Genomic DNA, 25181 nt, shown 5'->3' with positions numbered 1-25181 from the left:
CAGGCCCAGCTAATTTTTGTATTTTTAGTAGAGACAGGGTTTCACCATGTTGGCCAGGCTGGTCTCAAACTCCTGACCTCAGGTGATCCACCTGCGTTGGCCTCCCAAAAGTGCTGGGATTACAGGCGTGAGCCGCTGCACCTAGCTGGATGCCTTATTTTGATTGGCTGTATCTCCTACCTGGTACTGAGATTTTTAAAGTTATTTTTTAAAATGGCGTTTTATTGCTTAATAAAAAATATGAGTATAGCCAGTTGCTTTTAGAAATCAAAACACAGCTATCAGGAAGCTTAGAATAGGATCAACAACCAGGATCAAAATGTCTCAATACCAAATAATCAATCACCATCTAAACATAGAGAAAACAAAAGCTGACAAATAGCTACCTGCATGTTAAATTGTGGCAATTCCCTCAAACTCCCTTCCATTAAGGAAGGGCCGAAAGTCTATGGGGTAACTATACCCTCTGTCCCCTGGTTACCTATCTCTAACCATCAAACACTAGTAGCATGTAAGTTCATTAAATTAGGAGCAACTTTGGTAGCTTGAGTTTGGATTACTGCATGATAATGCAAATGCGATCCTGAGAAATATTAATGTTCAAATCTACACATGTAAACTCAGCCATGTATTCACTAAATAATAGGAAATACACCATACACCAAGGAGAAATAAGACATTTAAGGTTCCTTGAAAAGATCCAAGATTTCTAGTTTTCAGATGACAGTTGGGATTTTAGGGGTCTCTGGCAATGCTACAGTGAATGACTAATTTTGATGACCAGCCTTTGCTGGGTCAGGCACGGGGAGGTCCTTCTCCAGTACACAGAACTGTGCACACTGTACCAGGAGTCCATTCCCACCTCTGTCCCTCCTCTGGACCCCATCTCCCCACAGCTAACTCTCTTTTTCTCCTGCTACTCCCTTTCCCCTGTTTTATCTCAAGCTATTCACTTTTCTCTCTTCTCCATTTTAGTATTTATTTATACTTATCAAGTATCTTTCTCCCAAGCCCCTAAAACCTCCCTTACCCACTTAATGCCCAAATGCCTCTTTTCAACAAATGCATCAAAAGTCAAGGAAGGTAGAAAGGTACGTCGTGGCCAGGGAGGTACTCTCGCCCTGCCCCCATATGAAGCTACACAATGACTCAGTCTTATTCGTACCATGTACAAATAACTTGATGGTCACGGCCAAGACCTCTACATGTTACTGCTTTTCCAAATGCTATTTCATTTGCCTATTATGCTGTTTCCAACACTTAACCATTTGTGTATATAAATTAGTGGGTGCTTTTTCAGCTTTTAAGATGAAAAATCTTTTATGTTGGTTGATATTGCCTGTGTCTCTAAAATTAAAAAAAAAAAAATCCAGAATTCTGGATGGCAGTAATCTATGATAATAATAAAAAGGCAAAACAGCGCCACCTCAGAGATGAGGAAACAAGCGCAGAGACCCACAGGTGCTTATGACACTGCAGCCTGCTTCTGCGCCGTGATGGGTGCGGGGAAAGAGAGGCAGATGTGGGAACTACCGTGAGGGCTTCACAGACACTGGGTCCTGCACCGCTCCCTCACCCCATCCACGCCACTTGCTTGATACTGAGCTTCCATGTATGATTTTGTCTGCGGAAAGCAGAGTTCTCTTAGAAAAGAGAAAAGGCTTTAGCTGTAACTAGTATAGCTGAGAGGTGAAGAGCATGTCTTTAAAGTCAGGTCGTGCCACTTCTAAGCAGTTCTCAAACAACAGAGGATGACATTTAGCTATACTGAAGAGAAACATGTAAAAGATTATTTATACAATAAAGGATTGAGGATAAAAGGGCAGTAAGAGGTCAAGGTGGAGCTGACAATGAACTGTAATCAACCACACCCCATAGTGAGCTGTTGACGCCTGGCCTAGTCTGAGCCCTCGATGCTCCAGCATGAGGATGTGGAAGGAGAAGCTGACGCGGCATGGGCACCACCCCCTCCCTGTGGGCCCTGCTGGAGGAGAGTGAGGGCGACGAGGGCTCCTTACCCTGCCCCGTGCATGCTTTCCACTTGATGGAGGCTGGATTCAATCACAGGAGTCAGGGCATCAAATTCTTCTACACTTAACACTTTACACACAGTCCAGAGTTTCTTAAGAGCGACTAAAGCATACAGTCGAACACTAAAATTGTGATTGAAGCACCACTGCAGCACAACAATAAGGGCTTGCTTCAGAATTAGTTTCTGAAAAGGAAGGCAAAAAATTCCTCAAAACACAGACACGGACCATTTTACTCTCACTTGTATGACACACAAAAAAGTATACGCATGATACAACTGCTCCTAGTAAAACTTCTTGCACTGGCTTTGCTACCAGGGCCTCTCATTCTTCCGTCCTGGACAAATTCGGCGCACTGGCATTTGCAATTTACTCAAGGAAAAACACATTCTCCCAGCTCTAGATTTCATTAATGCTGCAGTACATTTTCCCCCATACTCTAGTACCTGAGTTAACTTGAAAATCAAGTATGCTTTATGCTAACCATTATACAACCACAGTGTTTTTCAAATGGAGCCTCCATCACTTACCTTAATTTGTGCTGAAAAAGTCAGAAATAGTCTTCAAGAGTCCCACTTCTGATGGCTTGAAAATGCTCCTAGAGCAAGATGCCACACAAAGTGCTGTCCTCCTCCTCGCCACTGATTTCTGAGCTACTCTGTCTTCCCTAATGGTGATCCTGGACCCACACAGTACTGAGTAGTGGCAGGAAAATTAAGAAGTGAGGGGGAGGCTGGGCACGGTGGCTCACACCTGTAATCCCAGCACTTTGGGAGGCCGGGGCAGGCGGATCACGAGGTCAGGAAATCGAGACCATCCTGGCTAACTAAAATACAAAATACTCTACTAAAAATACAAAAAACAGCCGGGCGTGGTCGGGCACCTGTAGTCCCAGCTACTCCGGAGGCTGAGGCAGGAGAATGGCTTGAACCCGGGAGGCAGAGCTCGCAGTGAGCTGAGATCGCGCCACTGCACTCCAGCCTGGGCGACAGAGAGAGACTCCGTCTCAAAAAAAAAAAAAAAAAAGTGAGGGGGAAAATAATAAAACTGTTTAAATTTCCCTGTAGTCTTTTCCTGTGAACTTTAGTCTTCACACATATACTAACGAAGGAACCAGAAGGACCCAAACGTTTAATGAAATATCAGAAGCTATTTTGATGCTCCTACCAAATGCACTTCTCCCCTAATGTGCTCACCGGCTGCACCTGGCAGCCCAGTTTCTACTGACCAATGAAAAACAACCATATTCACAGAATAGTTTACCAAAGGCATCAGCATGGCTGATAACACACTTCAGTTACCTAAAGTTTCTCTGAGAAGGATAAAAACAGATACAAATAATCCTCTTTCTCTCATTCCTTTACTCAACATGTCATCAACATTTATCAAAGGTCAGTGACTGTACTGCCAACATTGTTGGCATAACAACAAAGTATGATGTTATGATATACACTGGTTTTCGTCCACAATTGCTGGCTTCTAACTCCCACAGCCCTTGTTATAGTCTTTTGTTATAACGATCCCATTTGGAAGGAAGTCACTTGTGCAGCCTACACTGAAGGAGTGAGAAGTCATACTCCCCCTCCTTCAGGGCAGAGCATTTATAAAAATTACTTATAATTTTTTTTACAAGGGATTTGTCTTGTCCATCCCTTCTTTTTTTTTTTTCTCTTTGAGACGGAGTCTCACTCTGTAGCCCAGGCTAGAGTGCGGTCGCACGATCTCGGCTCATTACAATCTCTGCCTCATGAGATCAAGTGATTCTCTTGCCTCAGCCTCCCGAGTAGCTGGGATTATAGGCGTGTACCCCCATGCCTGGCTAATTTTTGTGTTTTAGTAGAGACAGAGTTTCACCATGTTGGCCAGGCTGGTCTCAAACTCCTGACCTCAAGTGATCTGCCCGCCTTGGCCTCCCAAAATGTGGGATTACATGCGTGAGCCACTGTACCTGGATTCATTTATTGATTCAATCATTTATTTGTATCGGTGTGGGCTCGAGGATATTTATTTTATTCTTTGGGTTGTGATCGAATACTGCTTTATTTTGTCGCTCACACTGTTTCAGCTTTAGCCACTGGGAACACCTTCCCTCTGCACTCCCATCTCACATCACTGTGTGTACGTGTGCCGTGCCTTCTGACTCTACAGGATGCTCTACCAGGCTCATCTTGTATACTTTCTGCCCTAGTTTTAGAATCAGCTATTTCTCCAGCGATCCCTGGTTCATTTTATTGGAGAATGGTGTTAGCAACCAAGATCTTGGACCTAGGTATATATTACTTGTAAATGAAAAAAAAACCACTATAATTCTCCATAGGGAAAACAGTGCTTCCTATGGAGCCCACACTCAAAAATGTTGGTACTGCCAGTGATCGCTTGGCTGGGGCCTTCAGGACTTAAATGATGCTTTCATATACATCAGTGTAAAAATGATGCTTTCATATACATCAGTGTAAAAAGCCCTGCTCGTGAATTCTCACGTCCCGCTCATTTTATACAATGAGCAAGCTGACAGGACAATACACAACTACGAGCATAATTCAGAAAAGTTTTTTTTTTCTTTTTTACTCTTAGAGGAACACTTCCTGCTCTGATCTTGAAACCACCATTGCAAAGTTGTAACTGAGGTGGGGAAAGAGATCTGACCTGACCAACTCCATCTTGCTTCTAACCTCCAAGCTGTCCTTGTTCATTCCTGGATGTAGGCTGAACTAACTTTGGGAGGAACTTATAGTTTAAAACAATGTTAACAGCCCTTTCCCAAAACAAACCTCCTACTTGTCTGGGGACTAGATTTTCTTTGTAGGCCTAACAAATTAGCCTCAAGATTAGAAATAATGGTTTAGGAGTCTTGTAGCTAGAGGCTACAAGATTCTGACCCTCCCTGAACTGCTCCTATGTCAGTGCTTGAGATATTTTGTAGACCTTGCACTTGATGGACCAGCTGGCACCACCCAGGTCGATAAACTGGCTCATCTGATCTTGTGGCCCCCACCCCGGAACTGACTTAGCACAAGAGGACGCCTCAATTCCCTATGATTTCATCTCCAACCCAACCAATCAACACCCTTGACTCACTGGCCTTCCCACTCCCACCAAATTATCCTTAAAAACCTGATCCCCAAATGCTCAGGGAGACCCATTTGAGTAATAATAAGACTCCAGTCTCCTGCACAAGCAGCTCTGTGTACTCTTTCTCTGTTGCAATTCCTGTCTTGAAATCCGCTCTGCGTAGGCGGCGGAAAAGGTGAACCTATTGAGCGGTTACAACCTCTGTCGTGTGTGACAACTGCTTTGAATCGTTAATTGCTCAGTACAGGTTAAGTAAGCCGCTTTGAAGAGAATGGAAAGTCTTAAGTGATTGCTTCCAAGAAATCAACCCTACATTTATCTAGGTAACAACGGACTTTATGTATCAGAAATGAAGAGACTGACAAAGTCAGTCAGTTGGGCCTTTTCTTAGGTATGTCAGGTCAGATTTTTTTTTTTTTCCTAAGATGTTGAAGTGGAAATTATTCCATTCTACTAATTAGTGCTCCTTTTTGGATGTTTCGAAAATAAAAAATAAATCTAAAATGTGTAATATACAGCAAGTACAAAAAGGGCTTGATGGAAAAATAACATGCTATTTTTACCAGATCTAACATGAACATCTCCTAAGTTCATTTTCAGAATTTGTCTAAACTATTCTTAGGCTATTCATCTACCCTGTAACAGGACAATGTCTGCTCTGTTTTAGCTTTCTCAATAGATTGTAAACAAATCTCTTTCCTGCACAGATTTAAAAGAGAAAGACAACATTTGTTGTCTTTGAATGAATATTTGTTTATCTGAAGGCCAGAGCCTTCTTGATCTTAGGAAAGGTGTGAACAAGTTTTCCTGGAACTGTAACACACTGCCATCTGGCTGATACACACTGGAAGACACCATCAATTTAAAAGTGTTATCATGATTTTAGAGGTTAAAATGCGGTGTGGAGAAAGGCCTGTCTTAGAATGGATGAAATAGGTTAATAAAAAACAGACCACTGTTTAAAAACCAGAACACTGAAAAATTCTAGGAAAGCTTATTTTCCCTTATATTTTTATGGCACTTTCAACACTTAAGAACACTATTTCAATTAAGTTTTCTCCTAGAGTTTATAGTGTATCAGTACATTCTTCTCTGTGGATGCAATAATACAGAATCTTATTGCAAATCTTACTGGCAGGTTCTCCTAAATTCGTCAACGGTTGCCATAGTGATTAACCAAAATTAGTTAGGATTTCTGCTTATCTGTGTGAGAACTTACTGGGGAAATTGTTCTAAACCTGAGAAACATGAAGCAACTGTACTGCACACTCCAAATGATGCCAGTCATTTTATATCACCTTCAATTACCCAACAGCTTTTAATAGTCTGGCCCTAAGTTTCTTTGCATGAGCATTTGTTAAATAACTACCATTCAGTCAAAGAATGCAGTAAGGGAAGTCCTGTTTAAAGAATCCTAAGTAATTCTAATCCTAAGAATTATAAATAATTATTAATTTTATACAAGTATCAACAAAAACTTACCCAGTAATTTGTCTATAAATTTGGTATGTACTCATGCACACCTCAGTGTGTATGCATGTAAATGGGTAATTCCCGTTTACTGGGTATTCGTGTCTAATACATGTGCACATTAGCGGGGCAGTGGAAAGGAAAGGGAGAAATTGCAAAAATCACAGGAATGCTCTACATATAAAAAATTGGTACAAATAATATAAAATTCTTTTTTTATAGTCAAGTTTAAATTCTTACAAACAACTTAAACTCACCTTTTCTGGAATGTTTTGAGTAACAACGTCCAAATGTGATAAAACTGCTAAAAATGTACAAATGCTTGTTTTAAGATTTTCTTCACCCTGAAAAAATAATCAGATAAATATTCATTCAAAGCTTACTGTAAGCCATGCGCGTGCAAGGCGCCGTGCTGGACTCTATGAGGGCCCAAGACGGGAGGCCGCCTCTTCCCTGGAACAGCCCAGGGTCTGGGTGGGAAGGGGGCTGCAGTGGCAGGCGCAGGACTGAAAGCAGAGGAATAATTTCCTAGAGCCACATGCCAGTGCACAGAAAAATCAGCAGGTCACATAAAGTACTGAATAACTCAACTCTAAGAACAGCAAGGCTGGGCACAGTGGTGCACGCCTATAATCCCAACACTTTGGGAGGCTGAGGCAGTCAGATCATTGGAGGCCAGAGGTTTGAGATCAGCCTGGCCAACATGGTGAAACGCCGTTGCTAACAAAAAATACAAAAATTCACTGGGCGTGGTAGTGCGTGCCTGTAGTCCCAGCTACTGGGGAGGCTGAGATGGAAGAATTGCCTGAATCCGGGAGGCAGAGGTTGCAGTGAACTGAGATCATGCCACTGTACTCCAGCGTGGGCAACAGAGCAAGACCCTGTCTCAAAAAAAAAAAAAATGAAGTACAGTGCGCCCCCTGTATGCGTGGGTTCTGCATCTATGAGTTCAACCACGGATGAAAAATATTTAAATAAATAAAAAATTTTAAAAACACAATTAAAAAGTAATACAAATAAAATTTAAAACTGTATAACAGCGATTTACATCACATGTACATTGTACTAGACATTGTAAGTAATCTAAGATTATTGAAGTACATGGGAGGATACACGTCAGTTACATGCAAATACTATGCCATTCTAAATAAAGAACTTGAGCATCTTCAGGTTTTGGCATCCATGGGGGGCCTGGAACCAATCACCCAGGGATATCAAGGGTTGATTACAGGTAGCAGAGCCAAGGGCATGCTCACTTCAGGAGAGGCGAGGCCTTCAGGATGGGAAGGACTGGCCTGGAGAAGGAGCAGGAAGGTGAGAGAACAGATAAGTGAATAAGAACAAAGACACAGAGGCAAACTTAAGGGAAAGGCAGCAAGAGGAGATAAAGCCAGTTTGGCAGGGAGTGACAGAGATAAGGCTCAAAAGCTAAATGGAATTATACTACAGAGGCTTTAAAAAGCTATAGCAAAAAACCTATATAAGACTTAATCAGCTATCTTAGGGAAAGTTTTTCAAAAAGACTGTTCAATTGGAATCTGGAAACTTCTGATTCCAGTTGAAAAACACTGTTTAACTGGAATCTGAAACTATTATTATTCCATAATGATAGTGGTTTGGAATAATACATTATTTTAGTGATAATAAACTGATAAATGCCAGACAGATTGGAAAGAAAAGAGCATATAAGCAGAAGACCAGTTTGGAAACCTCTCCAAGAGGCAAATCAGATGATTATTGAATTCCTTTATTTAATTAACAGTTACTGAATGTCTTCTACATGACAGTTACTATAGAAACAAGTTCCTGTAACTTAAAAATCTACTGGAGAAGAAAAACACCAAATCAGATTAAAATTCTAACTTTAAGCAATACTATTTATGTGCTATGAAAACCTAAAATTAGGGGATCTAAATACTCGGGGAGGTAACTTCCCTTAAGAATGACAATATAGGCTGGGCGCTGTGGCTCATGCCTATAATCCCAGCACTTTGGAAGGCTGAGGCGGGCAGATCACAAGGTCAGGAGTTCAAGACCAGCCTGGCCAATATGGTGAAAGCCCATCTTTACTGAAAATACAAAACTTAGCTGGGTGTGGTGGTGGGCACCTGTAATCCTAGCTACTCGGGAGGTTGAGGCAGGGGAATCATTTGAACCCGCGAGACGGAGGCTGCAGTGAGCTGAGATCACACCACTGCACTCCAGCCTGGGCGACAGCAAGATTCTATCTCAAATAATAATAATAATAATAATAATAACAATAATAATAATAATGACAATATGGGCCAGGTACAGTGGCTCATGACCAGCCCAGGCAACATAACAAGACCTCATCTCTATAAAAAATTAAAAAAAAAAAAAAAATTGGCCATGCATGGTGGCATGTGCTTATAGTCCCAGCTGCTCAGGAGGCTGAGGCGGGAAGATCATTTGAGCCCAGTCATTCAAGGCTGCAGTGATCTATAATCGCCTGGGTAACAGAGCAAGACTCTGTCTCAAAGACAAAAAAAAGAAGACACATGAACTGAGATGTGAAGGGAGAGAGAGTTATCCAGATAAAGGGAAGAAAGAAGACCATTTTGTGTAAAGGGCACAACATGTGTGATAGCCTGAAACCAAAAGGACTAGTGATAAGCAGGAAACACTGAAAAGGTCAGTGTGGTACTCAGTTATCTCGGGTGACCCCCAGTCAACCAACCCTCCCTATGCACAACCGATGTAGGCCCCTTCCACCCTAGCAGGGATGGTCATGTGATTTGCTCTGGCCAATAAACATCAGCAAGCCTGAAGCACCCAGAGGCTGGATGAGCACTTGCCCATCAGGACATGTCCCCCCCAACACCCCCGTCGGCAGAATGCTTATTCTTGGAGAACTGAATATAAAGAGGTCCAGCTACCCTGCTGGAGACATGGAGTGGGAGTGATGCCCAGCCAGCAGAGCTGCTCCTGCCATTGCAGCTGAGGTGATAAATATGTGAGCGAAGGAGCCATGTGGAAGTCCCAGCCCCAGCAGACATCACAAGTAGCAACACTGCCCAGCCAGGCCCAGACAACACACACATCACGAAAAAAACCAAAACACTGTTTAGGCTGGGCACGGTGGCTCATGTCTGTAATCCCAGCACTCTGGGAGGCTGAGGCAGGTGCATCACTTGAGGTCAGGAGTTTGAGACCAGCCTGGCCAACATGGTGAAACCCCATCTGTACTAAAAATACAAAAATTATTTAGCCAGGTATGGTGGCGGGCACCTGTAATCCCAGCTACTCGGGAGGCTGAAGAAGGAGAATCACTTGAACCAGGGAGGCAGAGGTTGCAGTGAGCCGAGATTGTGCCATTGTACTCTAGCCTGGGCAACAAGAGCGAAACTCAAAACAAAACAAAAAATATTGTTCACACCGCTAAGCTTTGGAGAGTTCTAGCAACGGAAAACAGACAACCAGTGTGCCTCGTGTAGTAAACTGAGAATGGACGACACAGAGAGACTAGAGAGGAAAGAGGCCTAAGAGCATGCAAGCCTTACAGGACACTCCGAGGAGCGTAGTCTTCGTCCTGAGAAGACGTAAGACGCTGTCTTCAGCGGGCGGGGTCACCTGTTGAAATTCTCACCGTGGAAACCCTGCCTGGGCTTCAGGGTGGAGAGCAGATGGAAACAGAGCCAAGAGTGGACGTAGGAAGCCCAGTGAGGCAACCACTAAAAGGGATGACAGCAGTGTAGACTGAGATACAATGGCAGAGACAGACAAGAGAGAACTCAGAAATATTCAGGCAGAAAGATCAGGACCTGGTCACGAATCAGACACAGAGCATGGAAAGTGTCAAGGTTTCTGGTTTGTGCAAATGCATAGATAGCGGTGGTATTCACTAGAGTAGGAAGAAGATCAAGTTTGAGGGAAACAATAAGGCACTCAGTATTAGACATCTACGTTTTAGATGATTTAGTCTAAGGGAAAATCATCTACAAGGAAAACGTCTACAGCAAGGGTCAGAAAACTTGTTCCGTAAAGTGCCAAGCAATAAATAAAAACATGGCTTTGTGGGCCACACAGTCTCTGTTGCAATTGTTCAACTCTGCCACGTTAGCACAAACACAGCCACAGACAATATGAAAATGCATGGGCATGGCTGTATTCCAATATAACTCTGCCAGGCCAAATTCGGCTGTCGCTTGCCAACCCTTGATCTAGAGTCAGGGGAAGATGTGTGGCATACAAATACAAATGAGTAAGTCATCCGCATTAGGCAGTATGTGAATCCACAACATAGATAAGACTGACTATAAAAATAAGAAAATCAAAAAAAAGCCTAGCCCTAGAGAAGCACCACCATTTAAGAGGTGGGCAGGGAAGGAAAAGCCTGGAAAGGACACAGAAAAGAGGGCAGGAGGGACCAAAAAAGTGTGTGTCACTAGAACCGAGGATAAGAAAATGGTCAGCAGCATGCATGTGGCTGAGAGAAGACGACGAAGGCTGACCACTGACTCGTGGAGGTCGCTCTTGACTCCTGCAACAGTGTCTTCTGAGAAGTGACTGAACTGGAAGTTGGTCCACCATGGATTCAAGTGTGGGGTTGGGGAGGATGTGACAAAAAAATGCCGGGCGCAGCAGCTCACGCCTGTAATCCCAGCACTTTGGGAGGCCAAGGCGGGCAGATCACCTGAGGTCAGGAGTTCAAGACCAGCCTGGCCAACATGGTAAAACCCAGTCTCTACTAAAAATACAAAAATTAGTCAGGCATGGTGGCAAGCACCTGTAGTCCCAGCTACTCAGAAGGCTGAGGCAGGAAGCTGGGAGGCAGAGGTTGCAGTGAGCTGAGATCGCACCACTGCACTCCAGCGTGGGCGACAGAGCGAGACTCCGTCTCAAAAAAGTAAATAAAATAAGTAAATTTTAAAAATTAATAAAACTCTGGAACACAGGCACCTCTTTTAGGAAGTCTGACAATGAAACAGCAGAGAGCCAGGGTGATTACAGGAGAGGGACGAGAAAACAGCCGGTATAAATATCCGCAGAAAATGGATGCAACTCGGGCCTGCTGAAAAGCCAATGGGACCACTTGGTTAAGGCGGGACTGAGGATAGAAGACAGGCTGATAGCAACAAATGCCTAAGAAGACAGGAGGGAAGAGGGCCAAAGACCCAGTGGAAGAATTACTCTGGCACTGGAGAAGATTCTACTTCTTTGCGGTAAAAGGAAGGAAGAAATCTCAGATGGACACTGACATAGGCAGATTTGTCTGATTGCTCTTGAGAAGATATAAATATTCCTACGTGGCAACTGTTATTTTCTCTAAAAAATAAAGGGTAAGGTAATTTGCTTTGAATAAAGGAAGGAAAGGGTGTAGAGGACAACTGCCCCTTTCTTTGATATCTATCCTGAATCCCTTTCCAAGTTTAGGGAATTCTGCCATCTTATGAGTGTTGGGGGACACTGAAAAATGCCAGATATTCGTCTTCCCAGCCTCCCTGCCACTAACAAGAAGGCACTTGACCTGGTTCCAAAGACCCCAATTCTGATTTCTAAATTGAGAACTTACAACTTAGAGGAGTAGAGCTCACAGAAAACCCTCCTCCACGGCAGGCAGCACAGACAGCAGGTACACAGTTAGCTATGGCAAGGCCCTGCTGAAGGCACCGTGTGTCCAGTGAACCAGCTCTCTCTGGCCTGCCTGTGGTTGCAGTTCTGGAAGCCACTGAGCCTCCCCTGTTCCTGCCAATTTTCCAGGTCTGATTCTGTAGCTTTCCTGGCATTCTGTAAGCTACCTACTACTCCCCTCTTCCCCACTACCTTTTTTGAATCCCGTTTTGATTCCATCAGCAAAAGCTTCCTTTGCCTACACCAAAAACTCTGACTCATGTCCACAGGTAAAATCAGATTCGAAGAGAATATACAAGGCCTAATGACAAGTGAGAGGCTGAGCTAAGCAAATAAAAGTAACAATTGGCACTACTGTGGACGGGAGCCCAGGAAGTTTTGAGGGTACACCAGAACCAACCTGCCCTTTGTGAGAATTCCTGGGGCGGCGCTAACCCATTTGAGAGTTGACATGAACAAACTACATTAATAAGGCTATGGATCTAAAAATCAATTCAAGGAAAAATAACAGAATCTGTTTCTTCATTATAGGAACATGAAGATGAGCCAGAGGAGCACGGGAAGAGGTGAAAATTTTGAGACGGAGTCTCACTTGGATGCCATCTGGAGTGCAGTGGAGCCATCTCGGCTCATTGCAACCTCCGCCTCCCTGGGTTCAAGCTATTCTCCTGCCTCAGCCTCCCGAGTAGCTGAGACCACAGGCGTGCACCCACCCCACCTGGCTAATTTGTGTATTTTTAGTAGAGACGGGTTTTCACCATGTTGGTCAGGCTGGTCTCAAACTCCTGACCTCAAGTAATTCTCCCGCCTCAGTCTCTAAAAGAGTTGGGATTACAGGCATGAGCCACCACGCCCGGCCAAAGCATTGTTATTTCTTAGTGGTGTGACGACTGACTTAATCGTTGTTTTCTTCATCAGGGTAAAAACCCCAACCTGTCTTTTGGGATTATTGTGAGGTTGCTGTTTCTGCTGCTTATGGAGACACCCAGGTTTTAAGCTAGGAGACTGGGAGAATGAAAGACATCAGAAAGGGGAGCCAATTTTAGGGCCAGATGCTATTACCAGTTTAGTTTAACACAGGGTGAAGTTTGGTGATTATGGAAAGGCCCTGCAGGTGGCTAGAGAAGTAGGGACCGGCAGAGATGGGCTTTAGTATGCTAAGGGAGCACAGAAAGAGAAGTGGACGGGCTAACCAGCAACTCTTCAGATAAAACCAAGCATAAGGGTTGGGAGAGAGAAGGAAACATGTGAAAGAAACAGAGAAGTTATCAGCACAACAGGAAGGGAATTATGAAGCTGACCGCAGTGTGAGGATCAGCTGTGAAGAAAGCCACCACCAACGCGAAGGCGTGAAATTAAAGTGGGTAGTATGGAGGAAAAGAGAAAGGCTGTCTGCAGCTCAGATGAAATCCCTGAATGATCACTGTTGAAAATGGAGCGGACCGCAGTGATTTGAGGAAGGCAAAGATCACACATTGAAGTTTAACAGTAAAGAAAGGAAGACACTGGATGAGAGCTGGGTGGAGGAAAAGTCAACAGAGCAAGCGTGAAGAATTCGGTGAGGTCTCAAAGGAGACACAAATAGGTCACAGGGGATAGATGTGAAAAAAAGAATAAGGATATCTCTCCTGAAATAGGAAGAAATGGAGAAAGAGATATTTTGAGGAAGGCACCTCCATTTTCACACAAAGTGGAAGACAAGATCATCTATTATGAAAGGGAAAGGTGAATTTGGGAACCAAAAGAAAACATTCAAGATTTAGAACTGATAACTCAGAAACAATTTGCTATTTGTCAGGAAGCCAGCAATGATAAACTCTATCACTAATTTTAGTATCAATTCCTTAAAAATGATTTTCAATATATGAGAAATGTTGGAAAGCAATTAGGGGAGTATGTGAGGGTACAGATGAAATAAGAAAGGAAATGAACTGATATTACTTCTATTCTTTCTACTTTGATTACGTTTGAAATCTCCCAAAACCTTTTTTTTTTAATTTTAAGGAATGCAATTAATTCCTCATCATTCATATTTCTAAGATCAAAGACACTGCTTGGTAAATAAGAATACAGAAGGCACCTATTTCCCTTACTTCTTAATGACAAATGCCCTTTCCATCTTCATTTTGTTGCATATAACAACTCTCAGATAAAAACTATGAAATACTCAAAATGAATGCCAGGGATTTCGGTCTTCTGAATTAATTCAGATCTTGCAAAACATAACTTATGATGTCAATACATTAGCACAACTGAGAATCGAAAACAACTATTTAAGTGAAACAAATCCCCCAGCACTGTCAAAATCATTTCTTAGTTTAAAAAAATATTTAAAATGTTCTTTACTTACATAAGAAAAACAATTCCAGAACTTTGGAAGAAACTGAGGGAATTTATGAAGAATCAATATAATAATCCATTCTATAAAATATTTTATGGATGCTTGATTGTTGGTGAAACCAGCCTGAAAAATCCTGTCAATAATTCCATTCAAGAAATTCTGAGAAAAAAAGTTCAGAATTAAACAGTTAGTTATTCATTTTAATTTAAAAATAGTCTCCATTTAAAATAAAATAGCGTAAAGTTTTTATCATGTTATTTATTGAATCTACAATTCTCTGAGCAAAGACTCTAAAAACTACTGATTAAAATATAATGATGAAGTACCTTCATTCAGTACTTTATAATTTACCTGGACATCAGCTCTATCTATAAGGAAGATTATTCATCACCTGTATTTTTGCAGGGAAAGGAAAAGACTCAGAAAAGCTGAAAAACCTTCCCAAAGTCACATACCTAGTAAGTGGAAGAATTCAGGTTCAAATCAAGATCTGCCAAGATGCCAGGGCTTAAAACTTGTAATAAGGGATGGTCCAGAGACTGAAGTCAGCAGGTGGGAAACAGCATCCCAGAGGGGCAGGTCTCAGGCCACTGAGCCCTCTGTTCAGGCTCCTCGTCCTCCTGCCCTCATGGTCTGTGTGGCCCCACAACTACTGCACTGTTCTCTGGCTAAGACCCTGAGCTCCAAAATCATCCCACCCCCTTCCACCCTCTCCTCTTCAAAACCGCATTTCTATCTGGGGGACCGAACCTATCTCAGCAGCAGATGAAAACCAATACCTACTTATATAAGCGTATAAAAGTAATATGTAGGGCTGGGCGCGGTGGCTCACATCTGTAATCCCAGCACTTTGGGAGGCCGAGGCAGACGGATCACCAGGTCAGGAGATGGATCCTGGCTAACACAGTGAAACCCCGTCTCTACCAAAAATACAAAAAATTAGCCCGGCGGGGTGGCGGGCGCCTGCAGGCCCAGCTACTGGGGAGGTTGAGCCAGGAGAATGGGTAAACCCGGGAGGCGGAGCTTGCAGTGAGCTGAGATCCGGCCACTGCACTCCAGCCTGGGCGACAGAGCGAGACTCCGTCTCAAAAAAAAAAAAAAAAAGTTAATAGGTATTATGTACAAAAGAAGAAAAATCTATCTTACAAGAACTTCTACTTGGTAGAAAAAGAGCAGAAGGACTCATCTGAAGCCCTGAGATAGTAAAGTAGAGCATGAATTTTGTAGTTAGGCTTGATTTTGAATTCCACCTCTATCATTCACCACTAGCTGTGTTACCTCTCACACAGGACATCTGACCTCTCTCAACTGCGGTGCTCTTGGAGGCAAAATGAGAATATGTATGGCCTACCTTGGAAGACTATTATGAAGATTAAACAAAACCGTAAGATACAACAGTTTACAACTCTGAGCTCCATAACAGACTGCTAGGTTTCCTTCTCCTTGCAGGTGTGCATGCTCGGGCATTTCCCCACCCTCCGCAACATTACCTTTCTCTCTAGGAGGCCCTCTCCATTCTAAGAAAAACATGTTCTCAGTAATCTAGTTGAGCATTTCTAAAATGTTTCCTTTTTTAATGCATCCTTATGTTTAATGACATACTTTAAATCAAATAATACAAAAAGACCTATGATGAAAAATAGCAACCTTCCCCACCCCCCACATCCAGCAAAACTACTCCCTGGAAGCAATTCTTTTAGCTATTTCCTCTTAAATTATTCCAAATAGTTTTATTTGAATATACTTACATACTTACACTGTTACTGAAATGTTTCTCACAGATATAAGACTTCATAAGATTGTAAAGAAAGAGGCTAGTGTGTATATATATATATATATTTTAATTCTCTCACACATTTAAAAGAAGGTAGGGAGGACAGTAGGAAATTTTAATGTCTGAAGGATTTTTTTGCATTGAAAAATGTTTTTAAAAACTGCATGAGTCATATACCATCACTTTCTCATAATGATGATCTATTTTCTCAACAGGAATATTAAGCAAAGATGGTCAGAAAAATCAGATTGTCCGTTCAACTGTTTCTTGCCTCCTCAGGGAAGAGAAAAGATAACTTTGGATAAAGATACTTTGTTGTTAGAGACTTGGCCTTTTCCTTAGCTGGTTTATGTCATCACACTATTCATGAAGTTAAGGGCAAGGAAACCCACCATGTGAAACATTATTCCCATCCTAAACGATACAATTTGTCTGGTTTCTACAGTACAGATAATCCAAAATAGTAACACTCCAAAATAACGTACCTACAGAAAATTAGGAGTTAAGTATTTGCATTTTCTTTTTTTTTTTTTTTTTTTTTTTGAGACGGAGTCTTGCTCTGTCACCCAGGCTGGAGTGCAGTGGCCGGATCTCAGCTCACTGCAAGCTCCGCCTCCCGGGTTCACGCCATTCTCCTGCCTCAGTCTCCCGTGTAGCTGGGACTACAGGCGCCCGCCACCTCCCGCTAGTTTTTTTGTATTTTTTAGTAGAGACGGGGTTTCACCGTGTTAGCCAGGATGGTCTCGATCTCCTGGCCTCGTGATCCGCCCGTCTCGGCCTCCCAAAGTGCTGGGATTACAGGCTTGAGCCACCGCGCCCGGCAAGTATTTGCATTTTCTAATCAAATGGCAAATCAGACTTTTAAACAGTTAAAATGTCACATTAAAATACCGAAGGGAAAAAATATTAAATGTGGCCATGTAAACCAACTTCTAACTTATTTCTGCAATACCTAATTGCCTTGGTATTCTCTCTGTTAATAAAAACTTTTGAATAACTTCAATGTGAAGAACTGAAGTATAAATTTTAAACATCTTTTTCAATTTTAAAACGGTATATGACAGTCTCTGCAAAATGGTTCAGTCATGAAATCATATGCTTCAAAGGTATAACTATAATAAAAATTTGATACCTGATCGAGTCTAGGGAAAAGTACAAGCAGAGTCTGCCATATGCGGTTTTTCACTCTGTGCTGTAGAGAATTCACATAGTAGCGTTTTTTGGACTTGGACACGAATTCATCCTGGAAAGGAGAAGGGAGGGAGTCAATATTAAATTATCTATTGAATTGGTGATTAATGAAAAAAATCAATGACAACTTGAAATGTAAGAGGCTTAAATTAGGTACAGGGGCTTTTTGTTCCCCCAAAAAGCAGGAGGATGAGAAAAAGAATTGCACCTTAAAATATTTCAAACATTGACATTTTGGGCTGAATGATTAAGAAAAATAAAAAAAATTTTAAATAAAACACTTCAAACACTGAACTTAGTTGCTTTTGTTTAACGTACGTGTTTTTTTTGGTTTTTCTCTTTTTTGAGATGGAGTCTCATTCTGCTGCCCAGGCTAGAGTGCAATGGCGTGATCTCAGCTCACTGCAACCTCTGCCTCCCAGGTTCCAGCAATTCTCCTGCCTCAGCCTCCTAGGTAGCTGGGATTACAGGCACCCTCCACCATGCCTGGCTAACTTTTGTATTTTTAGTAGAGATGGGGTTTCACCATGTTGGCCAAGCTGGCCTCGAGCTCCTGACCTCAGGTGATTCGCCTGCCCCAGCCTCCCAAAGTGCTGGGATTACAGGCATGAGCCATGGCGCCTGGCTATGTGTTTTTAAAATTAGAAGAGGGGCCGAAAAACTGGGAGCTATGGGTTCCAGGGGTGAGAAGAGATTGAGATACTGGACTGATATATACTGATATATATTGCCACATATTACCATGTACCTCACAGGCACATCTCACCTTGTGCCCCCGTGTGATATTCACATTTGGAATACTGGTATCTACATCTGATGCAAACACCACTAAGAAAGAAGCCACCCCAGTACGAGACAGTGCGAGGCATCTCTATGCATGATGTGTCTCTAGACACAAGAAAATGGCAGCACTGAGCCTTTCGTAGTAGCAGAGAGCTCTCTCTGGCTTTTCATGGCTTGTGCCACCTAAATTCAGTCAGCTGCAAGATTTGCTTTTATTACCATAACTATTAGTGCTTTGGCCATAAAGCAAGATGGCACTGAAGAGTGTATCAACATCCTCAAATGTCTTAAAGGTGAAAAGTCATTCACCACCTCCAAAACCATTTTCACATAATGTAGATGATCCTCTTCTACTCTGTAACTTCTCTGACCTTTCTTCTTCCATAATCTCATTCTCTGCATTTTAGTGTATATAAAGTTTCATGTCAATAGCTAAATTCATATAGATTTTAATGACTCCCAATGAGGTTTAAAATCTTATAATCTCTATATAATTTCTGTTAAGAAATTTTCTTCTGATATAGGTGTGTTTAAGTTTCATATACTGCTCAACCTCAATGCAACTAAAAATGGAATCAGTAGGGTGGATCACTCATGCATTCAGGAGAAGCATCTTCATGTCAAGAAAGCTGCCCGTAGGACCTCACCAAGTCACCATCCTCAACTAGAAGTTGAGAATTCTAAAATTCCCTTTCAGCTCAAAATCTTCTGTCCTACTTGTTCCACTCAGTGTGCTCCTTTACTCAGAATATCTTTTCTCTATTAGTCTGTTCAACTCGTGGCCGGGTACTACTGAAGAAATTAAAAATCACCAGCCACAACTGACTTCATTAAAAATATGTATTCCACACAATGGAGTACTATTCAGCCATAAAAAAGAATGAGATCCTGTCATCTGCAACAACATGGATGGAACTGGAGGTCATTATGTTCAGTGAAATAAGCCAGGCACAAAAAGACAAACTTCGCATGTTTTCACTTATTTGTGGCAGCTAAAAAATAAAACAATTGAACTCATGGAGACAGAAAATAGAACGATGGTTGCCACAGAGGCTGGAAGGGGTAGTGGTGGTAGGGGGAAGGTGTGGGATGGCTAATGAGCATAAAAATATACTTAGAATGAATAAGATCTAGTATTTGATAGTACAACAGGGTGACTACAGTCTACAGTAAGTTATTGTACATTTTAAAATAACTACGAGTATAACTGGATTGTTTGTAACATAAAGGATAAATGCTTCAGGTGACAGATATCTCATTTACCTGATGTAATTATTACTTATTGTATGCCTATATCAAAATATCTCATATACCCTATAAATATATACACCTACTATAGACCCACACAAATTAAAAATTTAAAAATATGCATTGCAGCTGTTTCTGGGCCTTCATGATTGCTAGACCAGTAGTTCTTAAACTGTATCAGCTCCAGAATCACAAGGACTCATAAAAACAGAGTGCTGGGCACCACCCCCAGAGCTTCTGATTCAGTAGACTGGGGCAGGGCCTAGGAATATGTATTTCTAACAAGTTCCCCAGGGATGCTGTCGCTGCTGATCCAGAGACCACACTTTAAGAATTACTGCGCTAGACAAGCATTTTGCTTTTTCAAGTCTGTTTTCCAAAGCAGCTGCACTGTTTTGTATTCCTATTAGCAATGCATGAGGATTCCAGTTTTGCTACATCCTCACTAATGCTCGTCATTGTTAGTTTGTTTTCTTAGCAGCCATCCCAGTGGGTACGAGTGGCTAGTATTTTGCCTGTGTGATTATTCCTGGCCTCTCCCTAACTGTCATTTTTCTCTCTCTACTGGATCGTTTCCTTCAACATAGAAACATGCTCTAATTATCTCCCATCTCTAAAAAGCCCCTCTTTAACTCCAGGTTCTGCTCCAGGAACAACTGCTTTTATTTCCTTTATACCCTTTCTAGGGTAAACTCCTAAGAGAGTCCATACTCACTGGCTCCACTCGCTCAACTCCCATTTTCTTCTGAACCGGTTCTATCAGGTTCTCATCCCAGCATTTCACTGAAATGCCTTTGTCGCGGTGACCGAGACAGCTGAAGCCAATGGCCAGCCTGTGGCCTCCTCGTCCTCCATGCAGCACTTCCTTTCCTCACTTGGTCTCCGGACAGTGTCCCCTCCTGGTATCCTCATTAATTCATCCAGAGCTCAGCCCAAATGTCACCTGATTAGACCTTCCTGATCTTTTTAGACCTTTTTTTTCTGAATTTTTTTTCTTTTCTTAGAGAGGTAGTCTCACTCACTGTGTTGCCCAGGCTGGTTTCAAACCACTGACCTCAAGCAATCCTCCTGCCTCGGCCTCCCAAAGTGCTAGAATTACAGGCATGAGCCACCATGCCTAGCCCTGACCCGCTATCTAAATAGTTAAATACATAACATGTATTTTTGTTCTGATAGAATTCCAATACCCAGCTCCCATCACTTTAAACTCTACTCATCTTTTAGAAAACCAGTAACATACTATTTCCTCTGGGACATCTTCCTTGACTGCAATGCTACAGAGAGGGAACTGTTGCATAAAAACTATTTCCAAGGTTTTATATAATACAGCTGACGTGCTACCTTCAGAAAAACAGAAGTACGATGAACACTCCTGTTTTAACAGAGGGACTGATATGAGTTCGGTAGTCATCCATACGTCCACACCAAGGTCAGAAAGGTAACTGTATCTGTCATTTAAACATACATGGGGAACAGAGCACCATGCTCAACTCTTCCCCTTCCTATTTAACTTGTCCCCAGATTTATTAAACCTGTTCTTCAGACACTATAATGTTCATTTAGAAATGATTTAGCAGGCTCAAAAACAACCTAGCTGGATTGTTTTTATCTGAATAAATAAGGAATTTTCATCAATCTTAGACAAACGTCACACACCCAGATCTAGAAATAACAATACATTACAATGGAAGGAAATCCTGGGATAATCTTTCACGGGTTCTCAAATCACAGCAATCAATTCCTAACATTTGAGGCCATTTTCTCAGTTTTTACTTTTTCATTCCATTTCTTACAGAAAGCAACATATGAATATAGCACTGAAAACATAACTGGGGCCAAGCACAGTAGCTCACACCTCTAATCCCAGCACTTTGGAAGGCCAAGGCAAGAGTATCACTTGAGGCCAGGAGTTTGAGACCAGCCTAGCCAATATGGTGAAACCCTGTCTCTACTAAAAATACAAAAATTAGGCCAGGTGCATGGCTCACGCCTGTAATCCCAGCACTTTGGGAGGCCAAGGCGGGTGGATCACCTGAGGTCGGGAGTTCGAGACCAGCCTGACCAACATGGAGAAGCCCCATCTCTACTAAAAATACAAAATTAGCCGGGCGTGGTGGCGCATGCCTGTAATCCCAGCTACTCGGGAGGCTGAGGCAAGAGAATAGCTTGAACCCGGGAGGCAGAGGTTGCAATGAGCCGAGATCATGCCTTTGCACTCCAGCCTGGGTACTGAGCGAAACTCTGTCTCAAAAAAAAAAAAAAAAAAATTAGCCAGGCAGAGTGGTGGGCACACCTATAATCCCAGCTACTCGGGTGGCTGAGGCAGGAGAATCACTTGAACCTGGGAGGTGGAGGCTGCAGTGAGCCGAGATCCGAAATCATGCCATTGCACTCCAGCCTGGAAGACAGAGCAAGACTCTGTCTCAAAAAAAGAAAAAACAAACAAACAAGCAAAAAACATAACCAGGTTTGACTGGCACTGGAAAACACAGAGTAAAGTACAGATGGTACAGGAAAAACATTACCACGATTGTTCTCTAAAACCAAACCTGAGTTGGACAATTACTAACCAAGATATTTTTTCTTTTTTCTTTTTGTAGAGACAAGGTCTCGCTATGTTGCCCCAGCTGGTCGCAAACTCGTGGCCTCAAGCAATTCTGCTGCCTCGGCCTCCCAAAGTGCTAGGATTACAGGCGTGAGCCACAGTGTGACCTAACCAAGACTGAATTAAAAATACAGAACATAAACTTTGTGTTTTCTCCTGACAAAAGATATTTAGAAGTACATATTGTAGCAACATAAAGAGCAAATGTTGACCTCCGATTGTTAAAAACAAAGATAATTTAAAGTAAAATACACTTACTTTATCTAATAGCTTGATTGCAAGATCCTCCATAAACAACTTATGGGACATATTGGAGCCATCTAATAAACACAGGAATTTGATGGCACAAATTCTCACATAATGGTCTTCTCTCTTAGTACTAAAAAAAGTGAATGATAAATTATGTTAATACATTTTGAAAACAGAAAGATAACATCAAATATTAGTTTCAAATATTATTACATGATCAAAACCTCTCAAAAGTTTTCTAAAGTTAAGTAGGTCCATACTTAATGACAATACTTTTTAATTGAGAATAGATAACAGAAGATAACAAACGAATATATTACAAGAAGGGTCTATACAGAAAGTATGAATGAGCACAAATCCACCCAGATTTCTGGAGAATCCATGCACATGCTGCCGAACCTCGCTCAATAGTGCCTTCTCTGTGGACAAAACAGATCACAGCTCATGAGCCGGTCCCTGAAAGAGGACCACAGATACCTCCATTCACTCAGGGGCATGAATACGCATCAAACACGTCAATGGCCTGTCTCTACCACGCACTATCAGTGCACATTCTCCAACTGAGGGGTAAACTCGGGCGTTGCACTCTCAACGCCCAGCATTTTCAGTAGCCAAATGTGGAAAGAGAAATTAAGTGAAATCGTTCGTATGTTCACATTCCATGATAATTGTTATAATGTGAATAAATATTTTAATTTAACAACAAAGCAACTGTCTAGTAGAAATCCTAATCAAATTATTTGGCAACTACCAACTAGAAAAAGTCACTTTTATTGCCACACTAAGCCAGCCAAGAAAAAATAACTAAAAACAATGAAAAAAATGTATATATTTAATGAGGAGTGACAGGTGATTTAAAACGTAGTTAGGACTTTCAGAATAATAAATACTTTATGACTAAATATTATAATCATTTGATGTCCTAAACTCTAAAATTAGAGTGAATGATACAATGCTATTTTAATCTTCTTTATAAACACACATACACATTTTTGAAAGCCATGTGAAAAAATAAAACTTGAAAAAAAGCTACTTGACAAGCTCCAAAAAAATTAATTCAGTGGTTAGATAAAAATAGTCTTATCCCAGAAATCAAAACTTTAGGGCCTATCCCCACACTCATCGAGTTGCACATATTAACTATGTACAGCTTTTTACATATCAATCATACCTCAATAAAGTTTTTAAAAAACTAAAAAACTTTAGTCTGTTCCAAGAGTAATTCTATTTTTGTGTGTAACATACTAACTTGTTAAGCGGTGAATTTTAATTTCATATTAAACTTCACGCCAAAAAAAGGACTGGAGAATAAAGTGTCTAAGCTGATGATCATCCCATCCCCGCAGAAGAAAGCCAGGGGCTTTACGCTCTCCACAGTCATTTCCTTGTTTATGCTGGACTCTGCACTACACACTTTTAAAGTTTTATCAAATTCTAGTGAATACTGAAAGATGTAAAGACAATATATTAGCAAGGGACTATAATTTCTATCATACTTTTGAAGGCTCGTCCCATCTTATTAATACGTGAGATGTCACTAGCAACATTTATTAAATTTAGCAAACAGAGAATGTTTGTCATATGATGTTAAATTTTTAATATCTCATTTATGTGAAGACAGAGAAAATCTACCATACTTACTTTTCCATAACAATATTTGCCGCACAGTCATGTCCAAGGTTTTCTATGAAGGTCTGCACATCCTGAACAAGTCTTTCCATAAAAAACATTTGATAAAGAACAAGAGGTTTTAAATAGAAAAACAATTAAATCCCCAAGGTTAAAGTTAACTAATAATTTATATTCTTCTAATTGAAAGCCTCAAAACAAAGACATAATTCTATACCCAAGTAGGCACTTAATACAAGTTATGACCAGCTGAAATAATAGCATCTTTTACCTCTGATCACGCCTAAACACAGTTCCAAATATACAAGCCTCAAGGATAAGTTCGCTGTAATTTTTAGCACTTGATAAAGATCCTTGGGACACATTTGAAGCAGACACTATCCAAGACTGACAGCAGTAACTTATCAGTGTGTTGAAGACTCCAGTCTTTATAGCAGACATTTCAATTATCTTGTACATAATCTGGAATAAAATACAATGGTCATTTTATCCTTTGATTTAGTTTAAAAAAAAAATCAGTGCTGCTAAAAACTGTTACTTAGTGTCAACATAATCAGAATTCATTACTGTTAAATTCATTACTGTTAGAATAACTTTGCAAGATGATCAATAATCAGAGAGTGCTATTTCATCTCTTGATAATAAAAATAAATAAAACTTTACTGATAGTGATGTTCAAACTCTTCAAGAGAAACAACTGCCCAAAGCAGTAGAATCAAAGGGGAAAAACACCTCACCCACACACATTCAGCTTCCTTTGTTTGCATTTTGCCAGTGGCCTTCCTTGGGCTGAGGCAGCAAAGACCAGCGTCTCTAAGTATGTACTGTGGGGCAGAAAAGGATCAAGAAAGGCAGCACAGGGCTGCAGAGAAATAATGGAATCTGACTTTCCCTGTTCCCCTGGGGATCAGGAGCTACAGTGGAATTCCACCTTGGTATGTTCCTATCTCAGTGGCTGCAAATGAAAATACCTCCATAAACTAGCAAGACCTTTTGATAAGGGTTACAGTCCGAAAAATATTTCTCTACACACACACACACACACACACACACCAAAAAAAAAAAAAAAAAAAAAAAACCTGAGCCAAAGTGCAATGACAAATGGCACCTGACATTTGCCTTCAAGTATCCGGGTGAAATGAGACTGATTGTGGAAAGAGCATGCCAACTCCTACTCAACCCAGCAATCAATTACAT

General features: G+C 41.4%; 1 protein-coding gene across 1 annotated transcript in view; it reads right to left on the bottom strand.

The window, feature by feature from the left end:
* The window catches only part of TARBP1 (TAR (HIV-1) RNA binding protein 1), a 117833-nt gene that overhangs the window by 14633 nt on the left and 78019 nt on the right, over positions 1-25181 (bottom strand). Inside the window, 7 exon segments of the mRNA XM_011989377.1 lie at positions 2019-2215; positions 6830-6916; positions 14515-14664; positions 17412-17522; positions 22365-22485; positions 23997-24068; positions 24256-24446. Of these exon segments, the coding sequence (XP_011844767.1) occupies positions 2019-2215; positions 6830-6916; positions 14515-14664; positions 17412-17522; positions 22365-22485; positions 23997-24068; positions 24256-24446 (929 nt within the window).

The sequence above is a fragment of the Mandrillus leucophaeus genome, unplaced genomic scaffold (assembly GCF_000951045.1).
Source record: "Mandrillus leucophaeus isolate KB7577 unplaced genomic scaffold, Mleu.le_1.0 Scaffold350, whole genome shotgun sequence".
NCBI lineage: Eukaryota > Metazoa > Chordata > Mammalia > Primates > Cercopithecidae > Mandrillus > Mandrillus leucophaeus.
This window is presented reverse-complemented; position numbering and strand designations above follow the sequence as displayed.